This window comes from Pyxicephalus adspersus, chromosome 3 (assembly GCF_032062135.1).
Source record: "Pyxicephalus adspersus chromosome 3, UCB_Pads_2.0, whole genome shotgun sequence".
NCBI classification, from domain to species: Eukaryota; Metazoa; Chordata; class Amphibia; order Anura; family Pyxicephalidae; genus Pyxicephalus; species Pyxicephalus adspersus.
In genome coordinates this window covers 79,188,649-79,214,113 of record NC_092860.1, presented here as the reverse complement: position 1 = coordinate 79,214,113, position 25,465 = coordinate 79,188,649, and the positions used below count along the sequence as shown (strand labels likewise).

Here is a 25,465-nt window from a genome sequence, read left to right as displayed (position 1 = left end):
TACATAAATAAATGAAAAATACTGAAAATGCGATAATTTGGTATACTGTATAGTAATAAATTTTTCTAAAACACCTCCCTAGTGTCCAACGTCACATACCTATAGACAAAATACTTTGTATTTATTTTTAATTATTTTGTATTGGATTGGATACAGGAGTTTGTATTCAATCCAATACAAAATGAGAACAAAATTCAAACTCTCATTTTGTATTGGATAGAATACAAACTCCTGTATCCAATCCAATACAAAATACATACTTTGTATTTATTTTTAATTATTTTGTATTGGATTGGATACAGGAGTTTGTATTCAATCCAATACAAAATGAATGAATGAGTTTGAATTTGAATTTCCCGCACACGCGCCGACGTCATCACGCACGCAGACAGAAGCCTCTCTGAAAAAAAAGGAGGAAAAAAAAGCCGGCCGGCTTCTTGTTTCAGAGATCACCCGGCTCTGGAACGAGAACGACGCTGGATGATCAGCGGGACCAGGTAAGTGGGGATTTTAATATAGTGAGAAAAGTTCGGGGTTAACGATAATTGCAACTTTTTTTAGCACAGAAAAGTTCGGGCTTAACGGTTGGGAGGTTAATATTATAAAACAGGAGTTATATAGCGCCAGCATACATTCTCCTAATTTATACTGTGTTATTTTTAAAAACAGTGCTGTTTAATACGTGTATTTTTATCACTACCACATTTTTATTCAGAGTCTATCTGTGTAACATTCTGAACACTCTACAGTCAATCACAGGAAAAGTACAGAAATACTAGTGTAGCACTCTTCAATTACAACCAATAGGGTGAATTTTCCAGGGGAAGCAACAGAATCCAAGTGTTATTTTTGTAGTGCAGGTTAAAAATCTTAGGTTGTCTCTGATTGCTTAGAACTAAACCGATGGCTTTACCTCTTATGGCCAAAAACACAGCTATTCTTTGGCTGTACCTAGCTTTTAATTGCAAAAATAAACAGGATCAAGGCAACTTACGGACAGCATTTTGTATGTTTGTTTTTATTTAAGGAAACTTGGCAATGTTAATTGAAAATGCTTTTATGGTTAGCATTGAGGTGGTTGATATGTATTTGGACAATTACTATAAAATAGGAATGAAAAAATAAAATATGCATTAAAGCTACCAAAAGGAAAAGTAACTCTAATGTGATAAAGTAGAGGCCAACATTATAATATGTAATATAAAATGCATCTTTTTGTTGCTTGTTTATAAATACTGGTGGAAGTATAGAATGGTTTGGTTTTAAGACAGCATAACAAAATTGCATTGGTTGATGAACCAATGCAATTTGTGTGTATAGATGGCTGGGGCAGTAAAACGCTCTTGATTTCTTTTTTTTTTGCGAGAAGTATTTAGGATGTGAACCATACCTTAGCCTGTGTTCAGATTGGCTGTGAGGCTGCGGTGTAAGTGCCTAGTAGCTAGCAAGGTGTCTGTCACAGGGGGCTGAGCAGGATTTCTGGCTTCCACTGAAGGTCTGAGCCTGCCTCTAAACAGCAAACCTACACCTTGGTGCACCAGGACTCTTCTGTCGTAATAGTTAATGATCTGACCTGTAACAAACTTTCAGTGAGATCGGCAGCTTGTCAGTTCTGCTGGCCGATTTGGGAGTGAGAGGGATAAAGATAAGCAAAAGAAACAATGCATTTACATCTTCCCAATCTTCTGAGCAGAGCTGTCAGGCTAGCCTGACTCACTGACAGCTCTTTGCACAAAGCAGGGGCTGAGCCTGGACTGAAGGGCTGTGTGATATCAGCCATCTAGCCGGGTGGAAAGGGAAAATTGCAGAGTGATCTGCCCAGTAGATTTGGTCTAGGGAAAACACTTCCTATAATTTCAGAAATAATTCTCTCACCTCAGACATGCCTAAGTATAATGACCATCGTCTCCAGTGGTTTGTTTAAAAACCTTTATATGAAGTGTTTCTCAACCAGGGTTCTGTGGAGCCCTAGGGGTTTATCCAGAGGTTGTTAGGGGTTCCTTGATCAATGAAGTTTGTGACTCTCAGGTCAGTTTATCAGATACCAATGATCTTTTTGGGATCTGTAGGTGTGACATGCTTTCCACTGGCCAGCAATGTAAGAAACATTCTACCTGAAGACCTGAAAGTTATTTCAATGCCCCCCCCCATGTTAAAAGGTTGGGAAGGTCGAGATACACTGCTTTAGTCTCTTTTGGTTGACATTGGATGTTTCCATGTTATATTCAAACATTCATCATTGTAGGCCTTTGGACTATCTAATCATTTTAAAATGCAATTCCCAAAAACTGCAGGGTATTCATTTTATCCTCACTACTTATTTTATTTTTATAGATACCTTTTTCCTTCAGACTAAGGACTCTGTGAGAATGCATTTTGCGCCGGGTGTTGCACAAACCTCTGTTCATTCCATTTTGAGGAATTTACTCGTATTGTCTGTTTTTATCCTAAATCTTTTATAAAAAAACCATATTTGATCATTCTACTATTGAGAATCTAATATGGTCTTAAACTTCCATCTGCAGAACAGAAGTTTGCTGCTCCAAAATCTCATTGTCAGTTGTTCTGTTTATTATGCCCTAATTTGTCAACAACTGAGGTTGATGGGCTGCGGTTGCACCAAAATAGGTAAAACATGCACAACTTCTAATCACTCCAGCATGAGGTAGTGTTTTACTTTGCTTTGTGGTGTGCAGCAATGCACATACATTGAACTGAGTTGCCTTAACATGTGGAGATGCTATTCTGAACATGAAATTCATTGGGATTACATGTTCATTATTGCAATGTGCAGCAGCAAACACATGTAAATAGGCCTGAAATATTAATGAGTTTTGCACACCATTATTGGTACTGGTTAGTGACAATTCCTAAGCACGCAGGCAATTTTACTAAAGTTTACACATATTTGATTTAATGTAGCTCTGTAAAAGCAGGACTGTACTTGCTTTACCTTCAGCGATGCAACATACACAAGCTCCGTTGCTGAAACTGACTTTGGGTCTTGGCATCTTTTGAGATCTTGATTGGCCAGCCCAGGTTGATAAAACACCTTCACATGTGAACTGTAAATAATTAATTCTGGTACCAGGGCATGTGAGAAATATTGCAGGTAGAATAGGTGCTTGTTATGCAGAAGGGACATAAAGGAGTATGTTTCTAAATTAGTCCCGTCAATTAGACCTGGATTTCTTCCTATATTAGAAGATTGTGACAACTGTGCACTTTTGACAATTTCCCACTAGTTGGCGGAACAAGTCATTGTTTTATTAGGCACAGACTTGAGAAATGTATAGCAAATTGAACGTTAGTCAGCAAACTTTCAGAATTGACAGGAATAATTTTTAGGAACACCCCAAAGTGTCTCCTCTGCACATAAATAAATGAAAACCAGTCAGCAATGGTTCACTTTATTGTCTATAGTTCCACTTTAATTAAATCTGCACTTCTCATCACTATGGCATGGGTCAACATTAGAAAGTCAAAACTTTCGTTTTATACTCCTTCAGCCAATGACCAGTAAACTTCATCTTTTTACTGTGATTACAAAATGCTCCTTGGGTCCATGACACCCTGCACTCACTGTAAAGCTGGGCATTATCCTAGGAGACTGAGGACATCTTAAGGTGAAAACAAAGTAATCAACAAAACGTCTACTCGAATAGAGTCTGTAGCACAGTGTTGTCGCTTTTTGTCATTGTTTATGAAGTGGTTTGCATAGATAGCACTGTATATTTTATCTGCATTAATCTTAGAGTTTATTAAGAACAAAAATGATACTATTTAACATTATTTTTTTTTTCTTTTGCATCGCAGAATGAGTGCAAGAACTGTGGCGGGATCTTCTGCTCAACATGTTCATCCAATGAAATCCCTCTTCCTTCTTCTATCAATCCAGAGCGAGTGTGTAACCTCTGTCATCAGACACTGATACAGCAGTATTGTAGCAGTCCATCCTAAAAGGATACGCTGAAAAAACTGACATTGTATGAGATATGCTGCTCTCATGGCATCTATTGCACACTTAAGAAGCTAAAGTCTACCAAGTAATCAACAATTTCCCATTCAGAAGAACTCCATTATTTTGCATGTGAAAAACTGGAATGTGCTTTGACAGGTCTGGCAAACATAGTGCCTGTAGCAAAGTGTAGCTGTATAATTTTAGAATTGCTGCTCAGTCTTGTAAATAAATTGGTGCTCTTTGTTGCCACAATTGGACTTAAACCTTGATGCAAATGAAAACCACAGGCCGAGAAAACAATTATTTAGCACATTTAGCCCCATATACACCAACAAGCACATTTACATCTGTCATGTTAAAAAGCACAGCTGGCATGACATGTAACAGTAACAAAAATGCTACCTTTTTGATGAGGAGGTGCACTGACAACAGTGTCTGAACTTGACACAATGCCTGCTTACAAATAAGATTCAGAAGGTAAAGCAGCCGTAGACAGTGGTATATATGTTCTAATTGTGTTAGATGTATATTCGTTTAAAAAACAAAATACAATAACTGTCTTATTTTATTGTCTTCAGGTTTAGTTGTCTGCTTATCAGCAACATTTTTACTTCATATAAAAAGGTAGATACCTTGTTTATGTAAGGTAAAAATTTGCTTGTCCCTCCTATGGTTTTTTTAAGGGAAGCCCCTCCCCTTTTTGAATGAGCGCTCAAAGCCTCCTAGGATATTTATGACCGGTATTCAGGATGCTTCAGGCTACTCCCTCTGCGCATACCCGAGAGCAGGTATGCACAGGTGGTGCTTTTCTAGGCATTAAAAAAAAGTGCCAATGTCACGCATGATTAGGTTGGCACTTTTTTGTTGTTGTTGTGCAGCGGGATTTGACGCTGGATCTCATGGGTGTGCACTGCTGTTGATTTAGCTAGAAGAAAGGGGTACCCAGCGCTTCGCCAGGACGATGTGGGACCGGATTGAGGGCAGGTGTGGAGGGGTCGGGAGCTCAGCAGAAGTAAAGGGTAAGTAGTGTTTTTTATTTTTATAGCTTTTAGGTACTAGCAAGCTGATGTCCTGATCAAAATGTGTAAAAGTCAGAATGTAGCTAAATAGAAAAGTCTGAACACTCTTGTACACTTTTGGTCAGTCTGATCAGTTACACCACGTTAGGACCTAAACAATGCATTCAGATTTTGGCCAGTAAAGTTGTTGTGGCCTAATCTGTGTTGTTGGCCTCTATACAAAAAAAAATAACATTCCGTTGCTTAGTGTAGCGATACATTAAAACATTTATTTTCATATTGTAAATTCTTTATTTAAAGTGCACTTTGTGAAGCCCATTGTAGGTGTAGATCTGATTTAGATCCTATTTCTAATAGGGTGGAGAGACCTAGAGGAAAAGGAAGTGGACGCAAAAGAGTAAAAAAAGTGATGTATTAGGAGGAGGTGTGGGATAGGGAAAGGAATGCAGACATTCACTTCAGCCTGCACGGGATTGGGGGTATTTTGTTTGTATCTTAAGTGGACATTTTAGTTTTGTAGTTGGGGGAGAACTGGTCATTTTTTTTAACATAGATTTGTATTGCATAATGAGAGGGGGCGAACAACATAGTATAAAAAAAATGTTTGGGCCAGCTCTTGCACTAATTTAGTTAGAAATGGGGGGGAGGAATTTTTTTTAGGTAAAGGCAATTGTAAGCAGCAAGTGATGGAAAATATGTTCATTTGTTCAAGTCTTACAAATATCTTATGCCATCTGGAGATTGGTGGGTCAACAATAGCTTGCATGTTCCCTAAAATTTGTGGACAGGCCCTGGATAGAAAGCTTGGGAATTTTAAAACGATTGTGTTCTATAGATAAGCTATAGGTCGGCCCCGTAAGTCATCAAATAGGACAAAATTCTCTGGAAGTGAGACATTATGCTCTCATTATTACTAAGAAAGATGCACCCGTCAAAGGCTGATTTTTAATTACCAAATGTATATCTCTGTGAAGTCCTAATAGCATATTGGGAATAGAGATTTCAGTATTTGCTATAATGTCTGGCAAAACCTATAATTAAGGGGTTTCAATGGATTATACTGGAATTTTAAAATTTAAGGGGCCAAATCTCTTATTAAAGAGCTCTTATGCACAACAAGACTTGCAATTTTAAGCAGTTTTGCTGATGTTTACATGCATGTTCCACTGTTACCAGGAACCAAAATGAGCTTAATCATGAAAAGCATTTCAATTCAAAGAAAGTCATTTTTGCAGCATTCTTTAAGAGCAGTTTCTGGATGGCTGTTGGTAGCGCACGCAGTTTTTCCTCTACAGGCTTGTGGATAAGGTAAACTTATTTCCGGAGCATTGATCAGATCTAGGTCATTCTTTTATTAGTCATATTATTAGACCACAATATTTGTTTGTCCAAGTCATGGAGGAATGTATCTTTGCTTTAGATGCCTCTGTAAATTTTGAGGGATGCAATTGTCAGAGATCAATGACAAAACAAATGACCATTTTGACTGGAAGTCTCATTTTATATTGTCTTATAAGTCTTAGTTTAATGGTATAAGTAATGTACTGACCAGAGAGTATAAATTGTATTTTTTTCCCCCTTAACCCACCAATTAACGTTTTCTCAAATTAGAAATACTTAATGGGAGGCATTTAAATCTTAAATCAAACCTACCACTGTGTTGTGGAGTGTTTTCATCTACATCTTTCTACCTCCACATGCTAAGTGTATTCTACATTCAAGGCATGGCTATGGTGATGATGGTTATAGTCTGCTTGGATCAGCTCCCAACCAAGTCTTCCAATGCCTGCAGTCATATCTGATCACATGTAAGCATTATGGTAACTGCAGATCTAAGATTGCCATATCCTCAGCAAATAGGAGGCTTTACTTCGGCTTTAATGAGACATAAATTGGATGGAATTTCATTTTTTTTTTGTTCATTGATGAGGAGTGATGTTGACCCCTCTAATGCTGCTATTTTGAAAGCCGCTGGAAGAGTTGCTGTATATATTTATAATGTATGGCAATACTACAAATTGTATACTTTGAAAATGTTATTAAAATGACAATTTAAATATTGTGTAAGTAAATATGAACCTGTTGTAATCAGTGGAATGTTCGGCTCTTCTGTTCTGTGTGTAGTTCATTGGTTGTGCAAAGCATGTAGGTATTTTATCATCCTATTTGCTTAAAAGAAACAATTTACTTCTACCATTTATTACATTTCAAAAGAATATCTAGGCCATACACCTATTGGGGGCTGTATTGGTCAAAACAACCGGCTCTCTCCTTGCTCCACTCAGTGTCACATCTCTTTGCTCTTCTGCCATTCCATTCAATTGCTAGTGAAACCAAATAGTTGCCATCTTTGTGGCATCACTGTAACATGGGGGTTCCTCAGCTGTAAAAATTTTTTACACAGCACGTCCTTTCTTTGATCCTATTGACCAAAAACTGAATCATTCTGTGTGAGCAGGAGGATAGTGAGCAATTCCAGGGAACTGGTTTGGGAATCACGTTTTCCATATTAGAAGACTGTAGTGTCAAACACCATAAAAATAAATCGTTCAGTATCTAAACCACATAAATAGAACAGTTACTTTGCTGTTCCAACCAGTCCCTGCATCTTGAAGGAACTTACCCTATTCTAAAATATAAATGTTAATGCTTATTTAAAATGCTGAAGAAGTCTGTAGGACTGGGGAGGTGGATTGTAGACACCAAGAACAGTGGCGACTAATAGCTGGATGGGACTCACCACATGGTCACCTGTATTTGTTTTTCCCCAAAAAAAGGGGGGGGGGGAGAGAATCCTTGCAGAATTACATAGTCCCAGGTCTCAGAACACCCCAGTTCCTTATTTGGTAGGTTGTCTCTTTGTCTTACTGAGAATGAAATATTATAACTAGACAACATGACCATTATCCACACAAGGACAAAAGACATCAGATCTAGTTCTAGACAACAGAAAAGTTTATTCTGTTAAATCCCTTTCCATACCAAAAGAAACATTGAATTTAATGGAACAGCTTTTAATACATTTAGAATTAAATGCACATTAAATATGCAAGGAACAGATCCACCATGTGGTGTTCTCAAATAAGCAAGAAATAAAACACTGACTTCCCACTGTGCTTCTTACCAGCGTCCTTTCCTTAACTAAAACAAGGTTCCTCCACAATGTATAAACTCCTGTATAAATCTAGAATTTTGTTCGCTCACCAATTCCTTTCCACTGGTTTGATTTCTCAATATTCCAGCAGGAAGCCTTATGTTAAAAGACACATTTCTCTGCATTACCGTAGGCACTTTAATGCAACAAAAAGGCTGGTTTACAATAGTTCATCCACTGTGCCCGAAATGCTGTTTTCCATTAATAAGTTTGTACTACACAGAATGATTTCCTGCTGAACTAGTACCATTTATTGTTTTCCACAGGTGACCACCTATGTATACAGATACAAAGATTCCAGGCTGATAGACACAAGTCAGATGGGATGTGGAGAAATCATTCTTGCTTTGCCCTGCAATAGAAAGAAAAATATTTGTTAAAATAACACAAAAAATTGTTAGTAGACAAATAGGGGAATATAAATATGTTTTTTTGTAGCTGGTCCTGTGCCTAGTTATAATGGTATAACTGACCTAGTTATAATGTTATATAAAATACCCAAACTAAGATTATTATAAAGGATTGTTTTTTTAAATTCATAATAACTTTTAAGAAACAAATTAGGAGAAAAATTATATATTGTAATGCTTGTTAATTTTTCTAGGAGTGATTATAAAGAGAGAGAGGCAGAGATTGCAATGGGAGCCAAATCTGAGCTCATATTGTGTTATTTTATTCTAAATCACATTTTTAACCATTATGAAGGAGTGGACACTTTGGTGCTAATAGTGCCCAATTACACCATAATTTTTTTGGGTACCTCTTGAACTTCCAAACACCAGAAATAATTTGACAAAGCTACTGCAGGTAAAACTGTAATAAGGATAAACTTGATCCAGCCATGACAGAAGATGAATAACGTTGCTTATGCTTGTAAGCCATGAAACTTCTGCTGCTTATCATATACACCAACACTAGGCTATAGCAACATACAGCCACCTTTCAAACATGTGACACCAAAACTAGTAGTGAAGGCAGGTTCTGCATGTAATCAACCCCCCAAGCACAGCAGGTTGATATCAGTGTTTATAAAGCTGCAGCACTGAACCCACTATTGTAGGTCATACAGGGTTATCACACAAAAGAGGGATGAACGGTGACTGTAGAAGTTGAGTTTTAAACATGGTTTCCCCAGGCAACTTCAAGTGGTAGCAGCTGAAAATAACATCCCTTGTTTAAAGCAGACCGAAAGAAGACCCTTGTCTCTTCAGTTAACCTTACCTTTAACACACCAACACTAACAACATGGAGACTTCATTTAGCATCTGGTGAGGAATTCAGGAAAAGTTCTAAATATCCTTGTTCTAGGGGGAAAAAAAAATAATTGTTCTTATCACAGCTTAACAAAGTATTCCTAATTAAATATCACTGATCATGTAATAGAATTAGTAAAAGGCATTAAAAGTAGGTCCAAACCAATTTAACCTCGCTGGCGGTCTGATTATGTCAGTATTTTTAAATGTCAAAGTGGTACATTGTTTTGCATGGAATTTTTTTGTTTTATATAGTAGGCTTGTAATTCTTCGGAATAACGGAAATCTGTCCAAACAAGGGTCTAGTAGACATGCCAGGTATGATAAAGTTTGAAACACGAAATCATAATGTTTAATATAATAAATATTAACTATAAAAAAAGATAATATAATAATATTAAATTTCATAATTTAATTATTTCAAACACTGAAATCTGTCCAAAGGATGCAATAATATTGTTAAATTACTAGACACTGCAAATTGGTCTAGTAGACATCCCAAGTATGAAAAATTTTCCAGGTCTATTCACAACCATTGATTGGTGTTCGGTGGTTCACGAAGATACATATGGAAACTTTCCAAATTATGTCAGAATGACTCACAGGCTTGTCACTCTTTCGTCTGAACAGAATGTAGGCATTCCACAAGGATTGCCCAACAAGGTGCCTGAAGATCTTCTTGTATCTTCTTTTGCCGTTTCCTCATTCCTGGGTAGAATGTCATTGCTTGATCAGCTCTGTCGACACCTCCCATGGTGTCTACCACTACTTGTAGCTTCATGATTTCTTTCCCACCTTTTGTTCGTACCATAACAGTGGAGGCGTTCTGAATTGTACTCATTAGGCACACATCTTGCTTGTCACGCTATTGCAGGGCCATTATTTTGCTTTTCTGCCAGGCAACCTTTTCTCCAGTCTTCAGCATCAGGGCATCTGTTTTGTTTTGCATAAGAAACTCAAAAGTTGAGGAGAAGTAGAAAAGTTGTCGGTTGTGATGCAATAGCCCTGATTTAGCAATGGCTCAATGAGTAAAAGAACAGAAGATGTTGCCATTCCATAGTTGCTGTATTTTGGATTTAATTTTGATCCTTTTCCAGTGTATAGGACGGAATTCCAAATGTAGCAGTTGACGGTTTGCACAGCATGTAGGATTTTACGCCAAAGTGTGGTTTCTTTGATGCAATGTGTTGCACCCAGCTGAGCCTCCCCTTGTAAGCCATTAAACTTTCATTTATGCTGACGTCTCTCTCTGGCACATAGCTCTGTTGGAAATTCTTTAGAATCATTTGAGATACTTCTCAAATTTTCATTAGTTTTGGTGCATGATGAGTAGTTTCATCAAATTCTTTGTTATTTGCAAAGTTTACTGAGCCCAGAAATAGCCAAATGTCATCTTTGGTCACTGGTTCCCACATTCGGCTTCTTGTAAACATCCGGTGTGGAGCAGCTAATTGTTGCTCTGCGTACCCGTTTATCTCAGTAACTATCTTCTCAATAACCTTATCGGTCAGAAACAATTGTAAGTATGCCAAGGGGTCGTCGTGTTTAACGTCTACTTTCATACCAGATCCTCGAGTAAATGGGAATTTTGGGGGCACTGCCTGAGCCCTCACCCAGGTCAATAGAGCACCAAACTCACACATTCATGACCTCAATCACAGAATCATTGCGGTCTTCACTTTCACTGCCTGATGACAAATTACCCGTTGAATAACTATTGCTCGATCGCTGTTTTGCACTGGAGATGCCTTTTGGAAGCCATGGACGTGGTCATCTTTCCAGGGTGAGGTCAGGGCTGGCGGCAGGTGGAGACGTGGTCAAAGGTCAGGGCTGGTAATGGACATACAGTAAAAGTGCAGGCAGTGCACTGGACAAAGCTCTAGGATACAGTAATGTAAACAAAACAGATGCAAGATCCCAAGCATTTTATCCTGGCTGGCTGATTAGGTCAGAATTTTTGAATGTCAAATCGGTACATTGTTTAACATATAGAAATTAGTTGCAATGTAATTTGTTTAAATTTCCTACCACGCCCTCCAGTGCACCACCGCCGCACGTTTACACGTCCCATTTATCACGCTGGGGACGCAAGGCCAGGGGACACAGATCCCAGGAGGGCATCCCCTGAGGACACCGCGGGCTTGTGGGGACCAGGTAAGCCCTTTACAAATGCCACTCTGAGTGCGGCTCAGGGTTTCCACTTTTGGTACTGAAAATTACCCGAGCCACACTCAGGAGTACCGCCAGGGATGTTAAAGTATTAAATCTAGACACAGCCTGGTGACTAGCATTATAAAATGCCTACCAGCATGGCAGCACAAAGATGTTACTCGTAACAGGCATACTTTAATAACTGCCCTGTAAAGTAATCACTGTCCATCAAAAGTAAACTGACAGCTGAAAACCAAGACCACCATTCCCAAAATTTGGCCCTGATTTATTAAAGCTCTCCAAGGCTGGAGAGGATACACTTTCATCAGTGAAGCTGGGTGATCCAGCAAACCAGGGATGGATCTAGTCTAGATTTTAAAACATTTGCTACCAAATAGCAAATGATTTTGAAGAATTCCACATATCCACAGTTATCAGTTTATCAAAAAAGTAAATCTTTAAAAAAATAAAAAAGGAGCATTCGAATGTAAGACATCACATGTTAACTGCATCTAGGTATAAAAACAGAAGTACCGACATGTATTTTAAATATTTGCATGTTTTGTGCCAAAGTATGTAACTTGCAACTACCTAATAGCAGTATAAAAAAAACTTTAGGATTGTTTTCATAAAATAGAGGGAACAAATACAACACCAAAACAAACGAAAAAAAATAAAGTTAAAGAATATTATGCCTAGTAATACATGTAAACATTTTCATGATAGCAGATCAACTTACGGATGTGACATCTGTTTTTGGCCATGGCCGCTATGGCATCCTCATGAGTCAGAAATCTTACAACAGCTTCACCAGAAGTACCTCCGGCATCTGCACTGAACTCAATATTAATCTTCAGAGGCCGGACAGGATGGAAAAACTAAAGGGAGAAAACAGGTATACATGACAGTGACACATTTTTACCCAGCACATGTTATCTTTAAAGCCCTGTTAAATACTCCATTAAAATTACCTACACACATTTCAGGTTTATGAAAAGAAAAGCTGCTCCATGTTATATAGCCTATTTTCTGCAGCCACAGCCTGATTAGAAGGGTTTAACCATTGCAAGCTGCGGAGGACCCTCACCCTCTGTAAGGAAGCAGTGGTCTCCCTAAAGACATCTGACACAATTCCCTGCTGAGTCAGAGCCACAGCTCTTTATTTTGTGCAGAACATTTGCTTTCCTGATTGCCGAGTTATAGATCAATGTTGGGCCAAGGGTCAGGGAGGAAACAGGCTTTTCTACTCTGTGGCTGCTTCGGAATGCAAACTAAGAATTCAAACGCTTTTTACTTTAATGCACTTGACATATTATCATATTATTATTAATAATAAATAATAATAATCAGGTTTTTAGCGCCAACATATTATGCAGCGCTGTACATTAAGTAGGGTGGGGATGTTTTTAATTCCAAGGTTTAATTAGGACTAAAGTATTACACCAGACCACTATATAGATGAGATAATAGTGAATGATTTTACCTTTTAGCTAGTATTGTGATCCACACTGCCCTGTGACACCTATAGTCAGTGAAGAGGTGTTGTTATTTCATGGTTCAGTTTTTCTGGTTTCCCATCACCTGCTTGCTGAGTGGACAACGATGCAGCACTGTAATGGTGCAGATTTACTGTCCAATAAACAGCAAGGTAACAAAAAACTGCAGAAGCAAAACAGGAATTGCATGCCAACTGCCTGGCTATGGAATTACAATTTTTTACTTAGGTTGCAAATCACTGGCAGGTGATCACATAAGTGTATGTCAAATACAGGCATTTGCTTGGAAATTTAATGAATTCTAATAAGGGCAGAAGTAACTTACATTGGCGATATCTTGTCCAGATACATGGAATGGGAGCCCTCTAATGTGAATATCATGGACATGTGATCCCACTGCGTAGTCCTGAGAATCCATACACTTTCCAGACATCTCCTTTACATATTCTGAACAAATAACAAATTATTACAATGAATGAAAAAGACAAAAGGGAAGAGCTGTCCGTTTAAATCTACAGCATTCAAACAACTGTTCAAAAAGGTGAATAGTTTCAGCATGTAATACACTTACAATTCTTTTTCTGAGAAAATGTTAGAAAACACATTTTTCAATAAATGTCTTGTTGCGTTACAACACAGTCTAACAGGGCTTGGGCCTAGTAATCAGACCCACGGTTCCTAAGCCTTGAAGTGGCATAGGCAGGGATGACAATCTTGTATCTCTCTACACATACAAGTACGAGATTTTTTTATTGGGTTCAGATTAAGAATCAGGTGGTGAGAAAGATTTACTTAGTAAATATATTTACTAAAATGTATTTATTTAGTAGTCCTGATACCATATGTGTTTGGAATACAATGCCAGCCTGTAGAATGTAAATAATGATAACAAAAGGATTTGAGTTATTCCATTTAGAATTAAATTCCATCGGATCTTGTATGTGGGGTAAATATGAACTATTGAACACTGAAAAGATGTTTCCCAATTGTAAGGATCATCCTGCACGTTAGACTCCTCCTTTTGTGTTTTTTTTTTACATTCTAACGGGTAGCATTGTCCTAATCCCCTGAACAAGCATTGTTATGTGAAACGTGTTGGGTATAAAGACTACTAAATGCTTCAACTAACTGGACTTGCCGTACCTAAGGACATCTAACCATTTTTTGCTGTATTTTAACTGTAAGGATATTCATAGATAAATTATCATATTTACAAATATGTCATTAAAGAAACATACAGTTTTTAAATAAATTTATCCAGAGCCCATTAGTTGCATCATGGGTAGTGGATTGTTTAACTAGACATCAAAAGCACCTAGCTTGTGTTAGTATAACGTCTTGTAACCCGACACATTTCAATACTAACCGCCATTTAACATACATATCGATTACACTAAAGTTGGGTCACTGGACAGTCAATGCATAATACTAAGAGGGTGGGTATTAGTTGGAACAAAGCATAGGGGGTGGTAGAAAACAGAATTATAGGGTTTACTGGATTTCCATGGTAACAACACTTTTTGACCACTCGCCTACAGGGTTTTCCCATGCATATAAATTATCTGTGGAGAACACTAAAACATATAATAAAGTGTTCATTTTTATTTGGCTTGAGTACCGATTTCATAGCTAGTAGATCGTACAAAGCATTAAGCTGCGTACACACTGCCAATTTTTGTCGTTGGAAAGGATCTTTCACGATCCTTTCCAACGACAAGGGAGTGCACGATGCATGAACGGTGCTGTACATACAACACCGTTCATGCTCTATGGAGAGGGGAGGGGGAGAGCGACGGAGCGGCACCCTGCTGCGCGCTCTCCCTTCACTTTCATTACGATCGGCTGTCGTCCATCGTCCGTGGATCCGGCAGGTCGGTCGTCCGGACGATGGACGACACCGACTGTACACACGGCAGATTTTCGCCCGATAATTGGCCGATGCCGATTATCGGGCGATAAAAATCTGACGTGTGTACGTAGCTTTAGAGTTACCTAGTCACAATTTTGCAAAAAGTAGAATGTTAGTAAAGCAAGGCATATTGCCTATATTTCGGCAAGCCAAAGGAGGCAGTACAAGAGGAAAATATAGTAACTTACCATCAATGTCATCATTTTCAGCAATTACATCAGCATGAATATCTTTACTGGCATTATTAAGAGAGATATCTGGTTCATAAAAGTCTTTCATGGTTGGGGCGAATGTAACAGCTTTCCTTCTTCTAAAATTCTGATGAGCATTCTGAATTTCGCTTTTTCTGCTCGGAAATATCTCAATATATCTGCAAATGAAAAAATAATAGTAATAGAGAGGAATAATAAAAAAGCATTAAAGTATTAATGAAGTATGCGCATCTGTGCTAAGGAAGCCAAGAGTTTTGAGTTTGGTAAAGAATATGTCATTAATATTACCTGCTACCAATTTCCTGCTTGTGCTTCAGAAGTGCATGTTCAGCATGTTCTTGTGAGACAAACTGTACAAATGCCTCCCCAGATTTACGTCCCCTCTGGTCCAATATAAAAGTTATGCCTTCATCTGCTATGCTCAGTCCTGTAAAGATAGTATTATACCATGCTAAAATTTGCACAAAAAAACAAAAACAACATTGCATCTTCCTGCCAAATGTGAAAGACAGAAACACCCTGACCTGTCAGCTAAATCAGATTTCTGGTAAACTTGGAGCTCAAAAACAGTTTTAAGAATGTTATTTTCTGTCAGAGCTCACATGGTCAATGTAATAGCAAGGGATATAGTGGAAATCTCTGCCTTGCAAGGTTATGTCCAATACAGGGCTGTGGAGTTGGTATATAAATCCCTTGACTCCAACTCAAACTATTTGTATTATACTAAAATATATACTAATATATTCTCTATTGATTTAGGCTACATACACGCGTGCAATAATTATCGTTGGAAATAAAAGATTAACAACCGATCATCCGATAATTGCTAACAAAAAAAAAAAAGTGAACAACGACTGGCCAATGACGGCCATCCAAGCCAAGTAAAAGAAATAAAACATTTTTTAACCCTAAAGCTTAAATAGAAAACAATATAGTAATTACTTAGAGGCACTAAAGTTCAAAAAATAGTATATAAAGAAAATGAGAACAGTCTTTACCTGATCAAAAACACTGGTCACTATATTGGGTACACCTGTTCAAATGCTTGTTAATGTAAATATCTAATTAGCCAATCACATGGCAGCTACTCAATGCATTTAGAAATGTAGACTCTGAGCATGTATTAACAAAGCTCTACAAGACTGTAGAAGATAGACTAGGAGGAACCTGGGTGATCCAAAACCTGGAATTTCCTAAAAATCATTTCCTACTAGTTAGAAAATTGAAAAATCCTGAAAAAAAAAAAAAACATTCCGTGATTGCTAGAATTTCTCCAAGGACTCATCATTGAATATACTATATTATCAGAACACCCAACCAAAAAGTAAAGAAATCACATCAGCTAAAAAAAACAAAAAAACACCTGAAAAGAAATTGATGATGTCTTGCTCAGTACAGCTGTAGGGCAGACCACGAAGCCTGACTGTGGCATCACTTGGGCTAGCAGGTAATGCCTGTGATGTCTGGGACACAGAGGTCATCCTGGTCGGTGATGTAGAAGTCTGGAGTCTTTGTAGTAGTAACTCTGCATCCTTATGGCTCATTTCAAACACTGAATTGTAGAAAAGGGAGTGATTAAGGGTAGCCAACATTTTTCCTATTCATACACAGTGATTTATATAACACAACTGAAATAAACACAAAAGACAAAAGCAATAAACACAGACTGAAAAAAGAAAATATTTACAATTGGAGATCTCTAAATGTGCATGTTAACCTTATAAATGAAATCTATTCATTTTTTAAAAATCCATGTTGCATCTGTTTAGCCAGTTCCCTTCTCTTCCTGAAGCATTCTAATCATGCCAAGAACAGAAGATCCATGCTGGCATGGTCAGTTTGCACATTTCTAAATGTAGCTACAGAATGATGTCCTTCTGTGCCAGTAGTTCTGTTTTCAGCTGGCTGAACATTGAATAAAATCGCCTTACTGCCGACTGAAACTATTGTTCAGTTGGTTGCTAACTCAATTTAGATCACTCAGTTTGCTTGAAATAGATAAAGGTTTTAGGATTGGTGTGCACTGTCCAATTACATTCCAATAGTTATGTAAGTTTTAGAATGAAGGAAATTGCATGTGAATATCAACGTTAGAGAGAAGATCTCCTACATAGAAGATCTCCTTTTCTGCTCCAGTGTGTGAAATCAGCCATAAAAAAGTATTTACTAGTCAGCCATGGAGTAGTTGTTCACTTACCTTCCACATAGCGTTGCCCCATGTACTTTTTGTGCTGTTCCAAAGCTTTTGTTAAGTCATCTACTGACTCCAATTCGATGATTGCATCTCCTCTTGGTTTGCCATCTCTATTGAAGATGAAGTGAACTCCATCTACACCGTTACATATATTGCATTCTAAAGAGAAAATAAACAAACAAACAAACCACTGATCAAAGGACTATAAATATTATAAAAATTTTGAAAATACATTAAAGAAAGACATACTTATTTAACATCACTGACTGAATTTACAATAAGGCCTTTGTGCAGTGAAACATTAAATGGTTAGCTATATTTTGTAACAGAGTTTTAATAAATCTTTTGAATATACCACTGGAGGCATTTTTACATCTGTGTTATAAGGGGGAAAAAAATCAGTTGTCGTTGTCAAATGCAGAGCCGTCATGTGTCCTTTCCATACTTCCTGTATTCTCACAAGGATCTCTCTGAGCTCTTATCTTATATGATACGATTAGCTTCCATCCTTTACAGATCGGAGAGCAGTAGTTGAGTAGTTTAGCAGTTACATGCCCTTTAACTGCCTATAAACTTTGGAACAATGATGAAAATAAAGGGAAAGTTACCTATAAATTTCCACTTTGTTCCAGCAATGATTGTTTCCCATACCCCATATTCCTGACTTTTGCCTCCAGTCGTTGCTTAGGGTTCCTGGAGTAATCAGCATGGTTTTGGCTTTCAAACAAGTAACCCTAAATACCAATGTTCTTCTCAGCTGTCTGTAAGGCCGGCCTTCTCCTGCGGACCAGTGTAAGGTGTCCACTCTTTGGAAGAACAAAGTAGTACCACATCTCCACCAATCACAAATGTAAGTGGGCATTTCTGCACTGATCATTTTTGTGATAAAACATTACAGTCTGTCTGCAATTGGTTGCTGATTTTTTTATTTTTATTTATTTGGTTTTAATACAATTACTGAAAAGCAGTTTTATTATAGAATTCATGGATGTATTGGGTATAATATATGTCAAACAAACCTCATTTCTTTCATCTATATATGTACTCCCTCCTCACATTAATATACCTTAAACTAGGACTGTAGTAGATTGTTAACAGGTGTCCCTTTGTGTTAGAGAGGCTGCCATAGAATAATAATAACTTAAAAGCCTGAACAACATCACAAGAAAAAAAAAAACAGCATGTGTACCACCTAAATTAATAATGACATGAAACTTTTTGTACAGCATCAAATACTGTATAAGCACAACATAAAAGAAGAGCCTTTTTCAACAACAACCTTCCTGTAAGATACGTTAATTGGACACATTTGATTTTAAGCAAACACTTTCCTTGTGTAGGCATGATGTCGGCAGCCTCAGCTGACTCTTCTTTCCTGGCAGCTACATAAAAGATTATATAGAGAGATGATAGTGAAGATGCCGGGCTAGCATGTGTGATGTGCAAGTGGGAAGGGTTATGCAAGCAGTGACTTTTCCTAAAAAAGTCAATTATTAGGAATTTTTTTTAGCCACATTACAAATGAAAAAAAACAACTTTTTGTACCTACACTTTTTAAAGTTTGTTACAGGGTCTTTTTAAAAGGTACTAAATGTCACAAACTCTTATGGGTGTCACATGAGGTACTAGCCTTAGCATGTATTTATCCCAAACATACAAAAATTAGGGATAATAAATAATTTTAAATATACAGCTAGGTAAAAACAGGGTGCCAACACATCTGCACCCTTTCTTGCCACATCTACTAGAAAATGTTGACATTCTGGATCTTTCCCCTCACATCTAGTGGTCCTGTTTCATATTACAAATAATTGCATGTATAAAATATATAAAATGTTGTTCAGAGTTTTAGAGCCCCCTGACTTCACCTTCTCCATTGTACTAAAACTTCTCTTGGCCTTTACCGCCTTACAATAGAGATGATGGCACAAAACCCAAAGCCCCAAAACTGACTGAACGATTAACCCCGGTAAATAACATCAAATGAAGATCTATCACATGACCACCACAACTTCTTGTTACAAACATCCTAATGATGTAATTGAAGAAATATTAGTATTGTTGTAATGCATGGCCTTACAAAACCATGGCGATCTCTCCAAATTCTTTTCCATTTAACATTTTGTCTTTTTTCCCCTTTATTTAGCTTCTCCAATTCCTACTCTATTCTCCTTTATTAGTTTCCTGGTAGCTTCCCTCTCGTTCAGTTAAGTTTGCTTAACGATTGAGCCAAATAAATTAAAAAGAACATGACCACCAATCGCAATGTGAAACTTTTTTGACTCCCCAGCATACCTATGCTTCATGCATTACAACGATCAAGCCTAGGATATGATGCAGAAGCCGGCCAGGGATCACTGGAGGTCGCCGTTGGATTGAGGGGAGCGGGTAATTTTTGTTTATGATACCGTGAGTGTGGCTCGGGGATAATGCTTTTGGTTTATACAATTCACCCCGAGCCACACTCAGGAATACCGCCAAGGCGGCTAATGCTTCTTTCTACATAAAACACCAGACACATGTTTAGATGGCTCCTTCTATATTCTTGCATTATCCAACAACAGAACACATTAGAAAACCTACCAGAGAAAAAAGTAAGCACATCTTCTGCAGTGCAAGACCAAGGCAGCCCTCTAGCACGCACAATAAACATCTTCTCTGGGTGTTTGGTTATATGGTTTGAATCATATTCTGGTAAGGGAGGATACACATCAACTCTTTTAGGCTCGTCAAAGTCCTAGCAAAGGAAAAAGTCAGATTAGCATAATTTACTCCGAAAGTTCAGTGTGTAAGAATTTTTTTATTAAAAAAAGGATTCAAGGCTAACAACTACAAACTTAGAAAAATAATAAAACTAAAATATTTAGGGCTATTTTACATGTAAGGTGAGGTTGTGGTTAAGGTTTCCCTATGCATGCGGTTGGAGGACTACACATAATGTAATACCTATGGCCACCTATAAGGAATGACTGGGGGCAGTAGTGAGCAAATCAGTGCCACCCTCAGCAGAAATCAGGCCCTGGTATCATGTAAATGTGCCATTTACTTCTAAACATCAGCAATAGAACATAAACTACCATAATAATGATCAATGGAGTTTTAGGACTTACACATTCATCATATGCCTATGTATGTAGTGTAAAGCTCGGAAGTCTGAAGAAGACAATTCACATTATTATTACAACTAGTCCCCGAGTTACATACGAGATAGGAACTGTAGGTTTGTTCTTAAATTGAATATGTAAGTCGCAATAGGTACATTATTTTAATAAATGTAATTAGGACAGATGTTTGTCTCAACATAATATTAGGCAGCATGGTGTCAGTTACTGTATAAAATCCTCACTGTGAGGTAACCACAAGGAAGAAAAAAAAAAAAAAAAAAAACTTTATTGAGCCTAGACATTTATTAACTTCTGAAGCAGGCTGTGCTTTGATATGCAAAAAGAAACAACTACAGTTTGTCTTGGTCATTAAAGAGTTAAGCTGCATACCCACTTCCAATAATTATCGTTGGAAACGAACGACCGATCGCCCACATTGTTCTCAAAAAAGGTGACCAACGATGCAGACGAACGAGGATTGTCGTTGGAAATGAACGACCATCACGGCGGATCTGATTGGCCGACGATCGTTCATTATTTATCAAATGTACAGTTGTTACAGTCGTTGCAATACACTTTCTCCTTTACATGTCACTCGCTGCATCGTTCAAACAATCGTATCTAGCGTGTGTACACTATTGGTGTATAGTATTTGAACAACCATATTGTTACAGCATGTACAGAATTGTGCACAATACGATTGTTCAAGTATAATTGTGCATAATCATTGATCGGTCGTAATCGTTCATTTTCTAACGATAATTAATGGAAGTGTGTACCTAGCTTTACAAGAGGCTGTAGAAAGAGCTCACCCCCCCTAAGATCACCCACAACCTCAGCTGTGTTTAGCTAAAGATTTCTTCTGTAAGTCATGCAAACTGCCCCCCTATCAAGCCTCCATGCTGCACTAGGAAGCCCCATCTAGAAATGCTCCCTATGTCCTTACCTTGGGGACTACCTGTACACAGTATTTATATAGGGCCGACCTATTACACAGCACTTTACAAAGTCCACAGTCATGTCACTAGCTGTTTCTCAAAGAAGCTCACAATCTAATGTCCCTTCCCTAGTCATATGTTTTTAATACAGTCTAAGGTCTTTTTTTTGGGGGGGGACAATAATCCTACCTGTATGTTTTAGGATGTAGGAGGAAACCCACGCAAAAACAGCGAGAACCTGCAAACATCTTGCAGATAGTGTCCTGCCCGAGATTTGAACCTGGGACCCAGCACTGCAAAGGACAGCTCTAACCTGTGAGCCACCATGCACATTTTTTTGTAATTTAAATACACAGCTTATTTATTGGTCACTGGATGTTTTTTTAAGGTGAAAACACTAATTAGTCTCCACATAGTGGGCCTGATTTAATAAAGGTCCCCAAGACTGGAGAAGATAAACCAACATGAGTGAACCTGGGTTATCCAGCAAAACTGGAATGGATCTAGTCCAGGATCTAAAGCATCTGCGAACAGCAAATTATTTTTAATAAATCAATTCCAGGCTTGCTATATTACCTAGGTTCTCCCATGTTGGTTTATATTCTCCAGTCTTGGGAAGCTTTATTTAATCAGGCCCAATCTGAGCTGAAACTTACAACTTGTAGTCTCTATCAGAAGATTGTGTGACAAGATGACAACACAGGAGCATAGCTGAGATAGAAAGACAGAGCACTATCACCCTACAACAGGAAGTGTCTGAAAAAGGACTTTTTGGCAGGTGTGAATGTTAGGTGAATGCCAAAACATGGCATGCCTTTGTGCTTTCTTGCTTCAAACTTGAGTAATAAAAGACTTGTGACTTCCCCTGGCTTTCCCGATCTGCATGTGTATAGTATATCAATGATACAGCAGACAATTAACATGTTTAGATACAGGTTTTCAATAGTAGCCCAGTTATCTTTCATTTTGTGTTCTGTATTGATTAAGAAGGTCATCATAAAAAGCAGGTTATTGCGGTTATAAAAAGTACTAAAAAAGAAGTTTACATTTGCATTTCAGTGGTCTCACAGCCCCTTTCAGCAGGGAGCACCACCTGGCACGTTTCAGTAACCACCCAAAAACAGCCGGCTCACGTTACAGGGGGTGCCACCTGCCTAAAAAAAATTCTGGGTTGAACACAGCATTTCAATAAAAGGCTTTGTGATATCAGGAATGTATGAGATTTGCAGTACATTAGATCATTGATGTAGGGTTATGGCACAGAAAATGTCCATACATTCCTATAGCCAGATGGGCTGCATTGCAGAATTACCTTGGTGAATCACACTGCCATTCTTATCGAGGATAATCAGAAAAATAATAAAAGTTGGGCTTTATTATTATTCAGTTCAGTGCTCAACCCAGAAATTCTTTCAAGCTGGGTGGGAAGAAATTGCAGGCAGGTGGCAGCCGCTGTATTGTGACCCAACTCATCCGTAATCACCTACAACAGCCGAGTGGTTGCTGAAAAGTGCCGGGTGGTGCACCCAGCTAAAAGGGTCTGGGGAGAACCCCGCGGGGTTAGCGAGTTATAAGGATGGATAGAGTATGGGGACAGCAGTATAGTGTAATAGCCCAGAGGGATAATGGAAAGATGCCGATACCCCGGAGGGATCACCAGATGATCAGCACAGGTCAGAACATTTTACAAGTTAGAAAAAATCTGCCCACACTTCATGAATTCCATCCATTCATGCAGAATGAAGAGATCCTGCCAGTCCTCTCTATATAACCTTGAGAGTGATGTATGGCAGGACCCTTTCACCGGTGAATGTCACTCTGCATTAGCAGGATACAATTCACATGTTTAGCCATCAGACAGCTATGATATTTTTGGGAGCAGAGGAGAGATAGAATCTGTCATTACTGCCTCTGCTGATGAAGATTCCCCCTCTCTCAGCGATCACTGACACTAAATGTGAGGGAAACTGGAAGCAGAAGGCCGGTCAGGACACTGTTGGGGGGTGCCATGGCAGGCTGACTTTCCATCAGCCATAGGGATTACATATAAGGTCAGGCTGCTGCTGTGTGGGGCGCATGTGGCAGGCAGCATGGAAGGAGGCCTGCTGGTTCGGTTACCTGCGTGCTGCTGGTGTAGAGGGCAGCGCTGTGCAGCCTCTCCAGCCCCGGGGCCCGCACTCTCCCCGGAAGCGCTCCCAGGCAGCTCTGTATCCTTGGCACTCCTCTCCTCAGCAGCGCGGCTCCCCGGCCCCTCAGCACCAGCTGAGCTATTGAGGCGCTGATGATTCTGCAACTCGCTGCCATGCAGAGAAACGGGGCACCCACCACAGCCGGAATCCCAACTGCACGGCCACACGGCCCATCAGCCACCTCTCGCGGCTCAGCCAATCACCAAGCAACCACGACTGCGCGAACTACAAGTCCCAGCAAGCCTGCTCTGACCCTAACCAATGACAGGGAACAGTGGCTGAACACTACATTTCCCGGCGTGCATTGCCATACTCTCATCCAATAGGAAAAGGTATGAGCCTCCCCTAGAACTACATCTCCCATGGTGCTTGTGTCTTCACGTGGAGAATCAGGTCATGGTGACATTGTAGTGATCAGCTGACCTTGTCGTACGAAGCGTCCAACGCTATTATGCTAACTTTGTTGTTATTTGCAGTCGCTTGGGTTCTTAGGTTTTATTCACAAGTCTAACACACAGGAATCCTTATTAATATATTAAAAGTTACGTTTTGGTCTTTGCCAATTCGCAGATGTAGCGCTTTATCATTGGGTTATACTGTCACCTGCAGGAGTAATCAAGAATTGCAAAAGCTACGTTTATCATTGAAAGAGGAAATGCTAATAGCTTCTGGAGTTTAAGGGCAAAATGCTTTCAGCATCTCATTATTTTGAGATGTAGCTCAGATCATTCACTATTTCCATGAGTATGTGACCTGCAGTCAACCTCCTTTCAAGCTGCTTTTTCATTGACTTGGAGTAGAAAGAAAGAAAAACAAAGCTCATTGACACATCATGACCACAAAGCAATCCCGCTAGCCACCTGACAGTCTGTGTTTTAGGGAATTTTATATAATTACCCACAACCTTGTGAAACAGAAACACAATCTGTGATACCCACAACCTATGTGATACAGTTCTGCAAAGAACTGTGAAGAAATAAGCACTGTAAGAGAGTTATTGACATAGAAATACATTAATTGAACCATACATGGTGCCACAGAAAGACAACATTGATGGCAATAAAACATCTATAATAAAAAAAGAAACTCATTTTGGTGCAGATTTTAATCATTTTACCAATGGAACTGCAATGACAAATACAACTACAATATATTTTACATTATCAGATGTACATGAGAAAAAGGACCAATATCTATGAACATTGAAAAGCCCCTGATGCATATTTATTAATACATTATTTGCTAGATGATTTGTCCGACATTTGCCTGTATTTTCCCATCTCCCCCTGAGTTTCAACATTCCCCCTAGTTAAAAAAAAAAAAAATAATTTTACCTAGTTTGTAAGCAACATTACCCACTGATCATAGCCACAAACAGATTTCGAATTACAATTTTAAGAAATTTAATGATCACTCAATCTATTTGAACTGAAGCCCAGGATAACTCACTGACATCTTAAATCAACTGTAAAACCTCGTTTTTCTAGGGTGGATGTTAGGGTGCATCAGAATTCTACTCATTATCATCCCAATTCAATCAGAAACATTACTTTTAATGTCATGGAATCTTTCCATAAATCATTGTGTGAAGGGAAGGTGTCAATGCTGGACGGGACACCATGGGACCTCATCTCTGGACATCGCAGGACTCTGCAATGGTTTATAAATATCCGTTAAAAAAAAATAAAAGTATATTTTTTTGTTATGGTCAGTGTCTTGGATACACACTACATACTGCATCGTTCTCACCGACCACTACAGTAACGTACTGTGAGCTGTGAAGTCATTACATGTAGTCCCCAGGTTAAGGACATACAGACGACTCCCAGATACAAACCGGGCTGGATGGGGGGAGGGGTAGTGTGCATGACTTGCAGAAGAAATC

The 25,465-nt window shown here is 38.6% G+C and overlaps 2 protein-coding genes across 5 annotated transcripts in view; one reads left to right on the top strand and one right to left on the bottom strand.

Annotated features, from left to right (window-relative positions):
* RUFY3 (RUN and FYVE domain containing 3) overlaps positions 1 to 7,072 on the top strand; it is a 56,192-nt gene extending 49,120 nt beyond the window's left edge. For all 4 annotated transcript variants that reach the window (XM_072405375.1, XM_072405373.1, XM_072405376.1 and 1 more), the window contains exon 18: positions 3,817 to 7,072. In XM_072405375.1, coding sequence (XP_072261476.1) covers positions 3,817 to 3,960 — 144 coding nt within the window. In that variant the 3' untranslated portion in view covers positions 3,961 to 7,072. The remainder of the gene's footprint in view (positions 1 to 3,816) is intronic.
* An 845-nt stretch (positions 7,073 to 7,917) lies between these two features.
* Positions 7,918 to 23,792, bottom strand: GRSF1 (G-rich RNA sequence binding factor 1). Its single transcript, XM_072405371.1, has 10 exons — positions 23,510 to 23,792; positions 19,933 to 20,086; positions 17,353 to 17,508; positions 16,519 to 16,707; positions 15,444 to 15,582; positions 15,132 to 15,313; positions 13,360 to 13,481; positions 12,278 to 12,416; positions 9,356 to 9,438; positions 7,918 to 8,486 (listed from the first exon to the last, which is right to left on the bottom strand). Exons 1-9 carry the CDS (start codon positions 23,693 to 23,695, stop codon positions 9,389 to 9,391), a joined length of 1,317 nt encoding a protein of 438 aa, XP_072261472.1. The 5' UTR covers positions 23,696 to 23,792; the 3' UTR covers positions 7,918 to 8,486; positions 9,356 to 9,388.
* Positions 23,793 to 25,465: the final 1,673 nt, after the last annotated feature.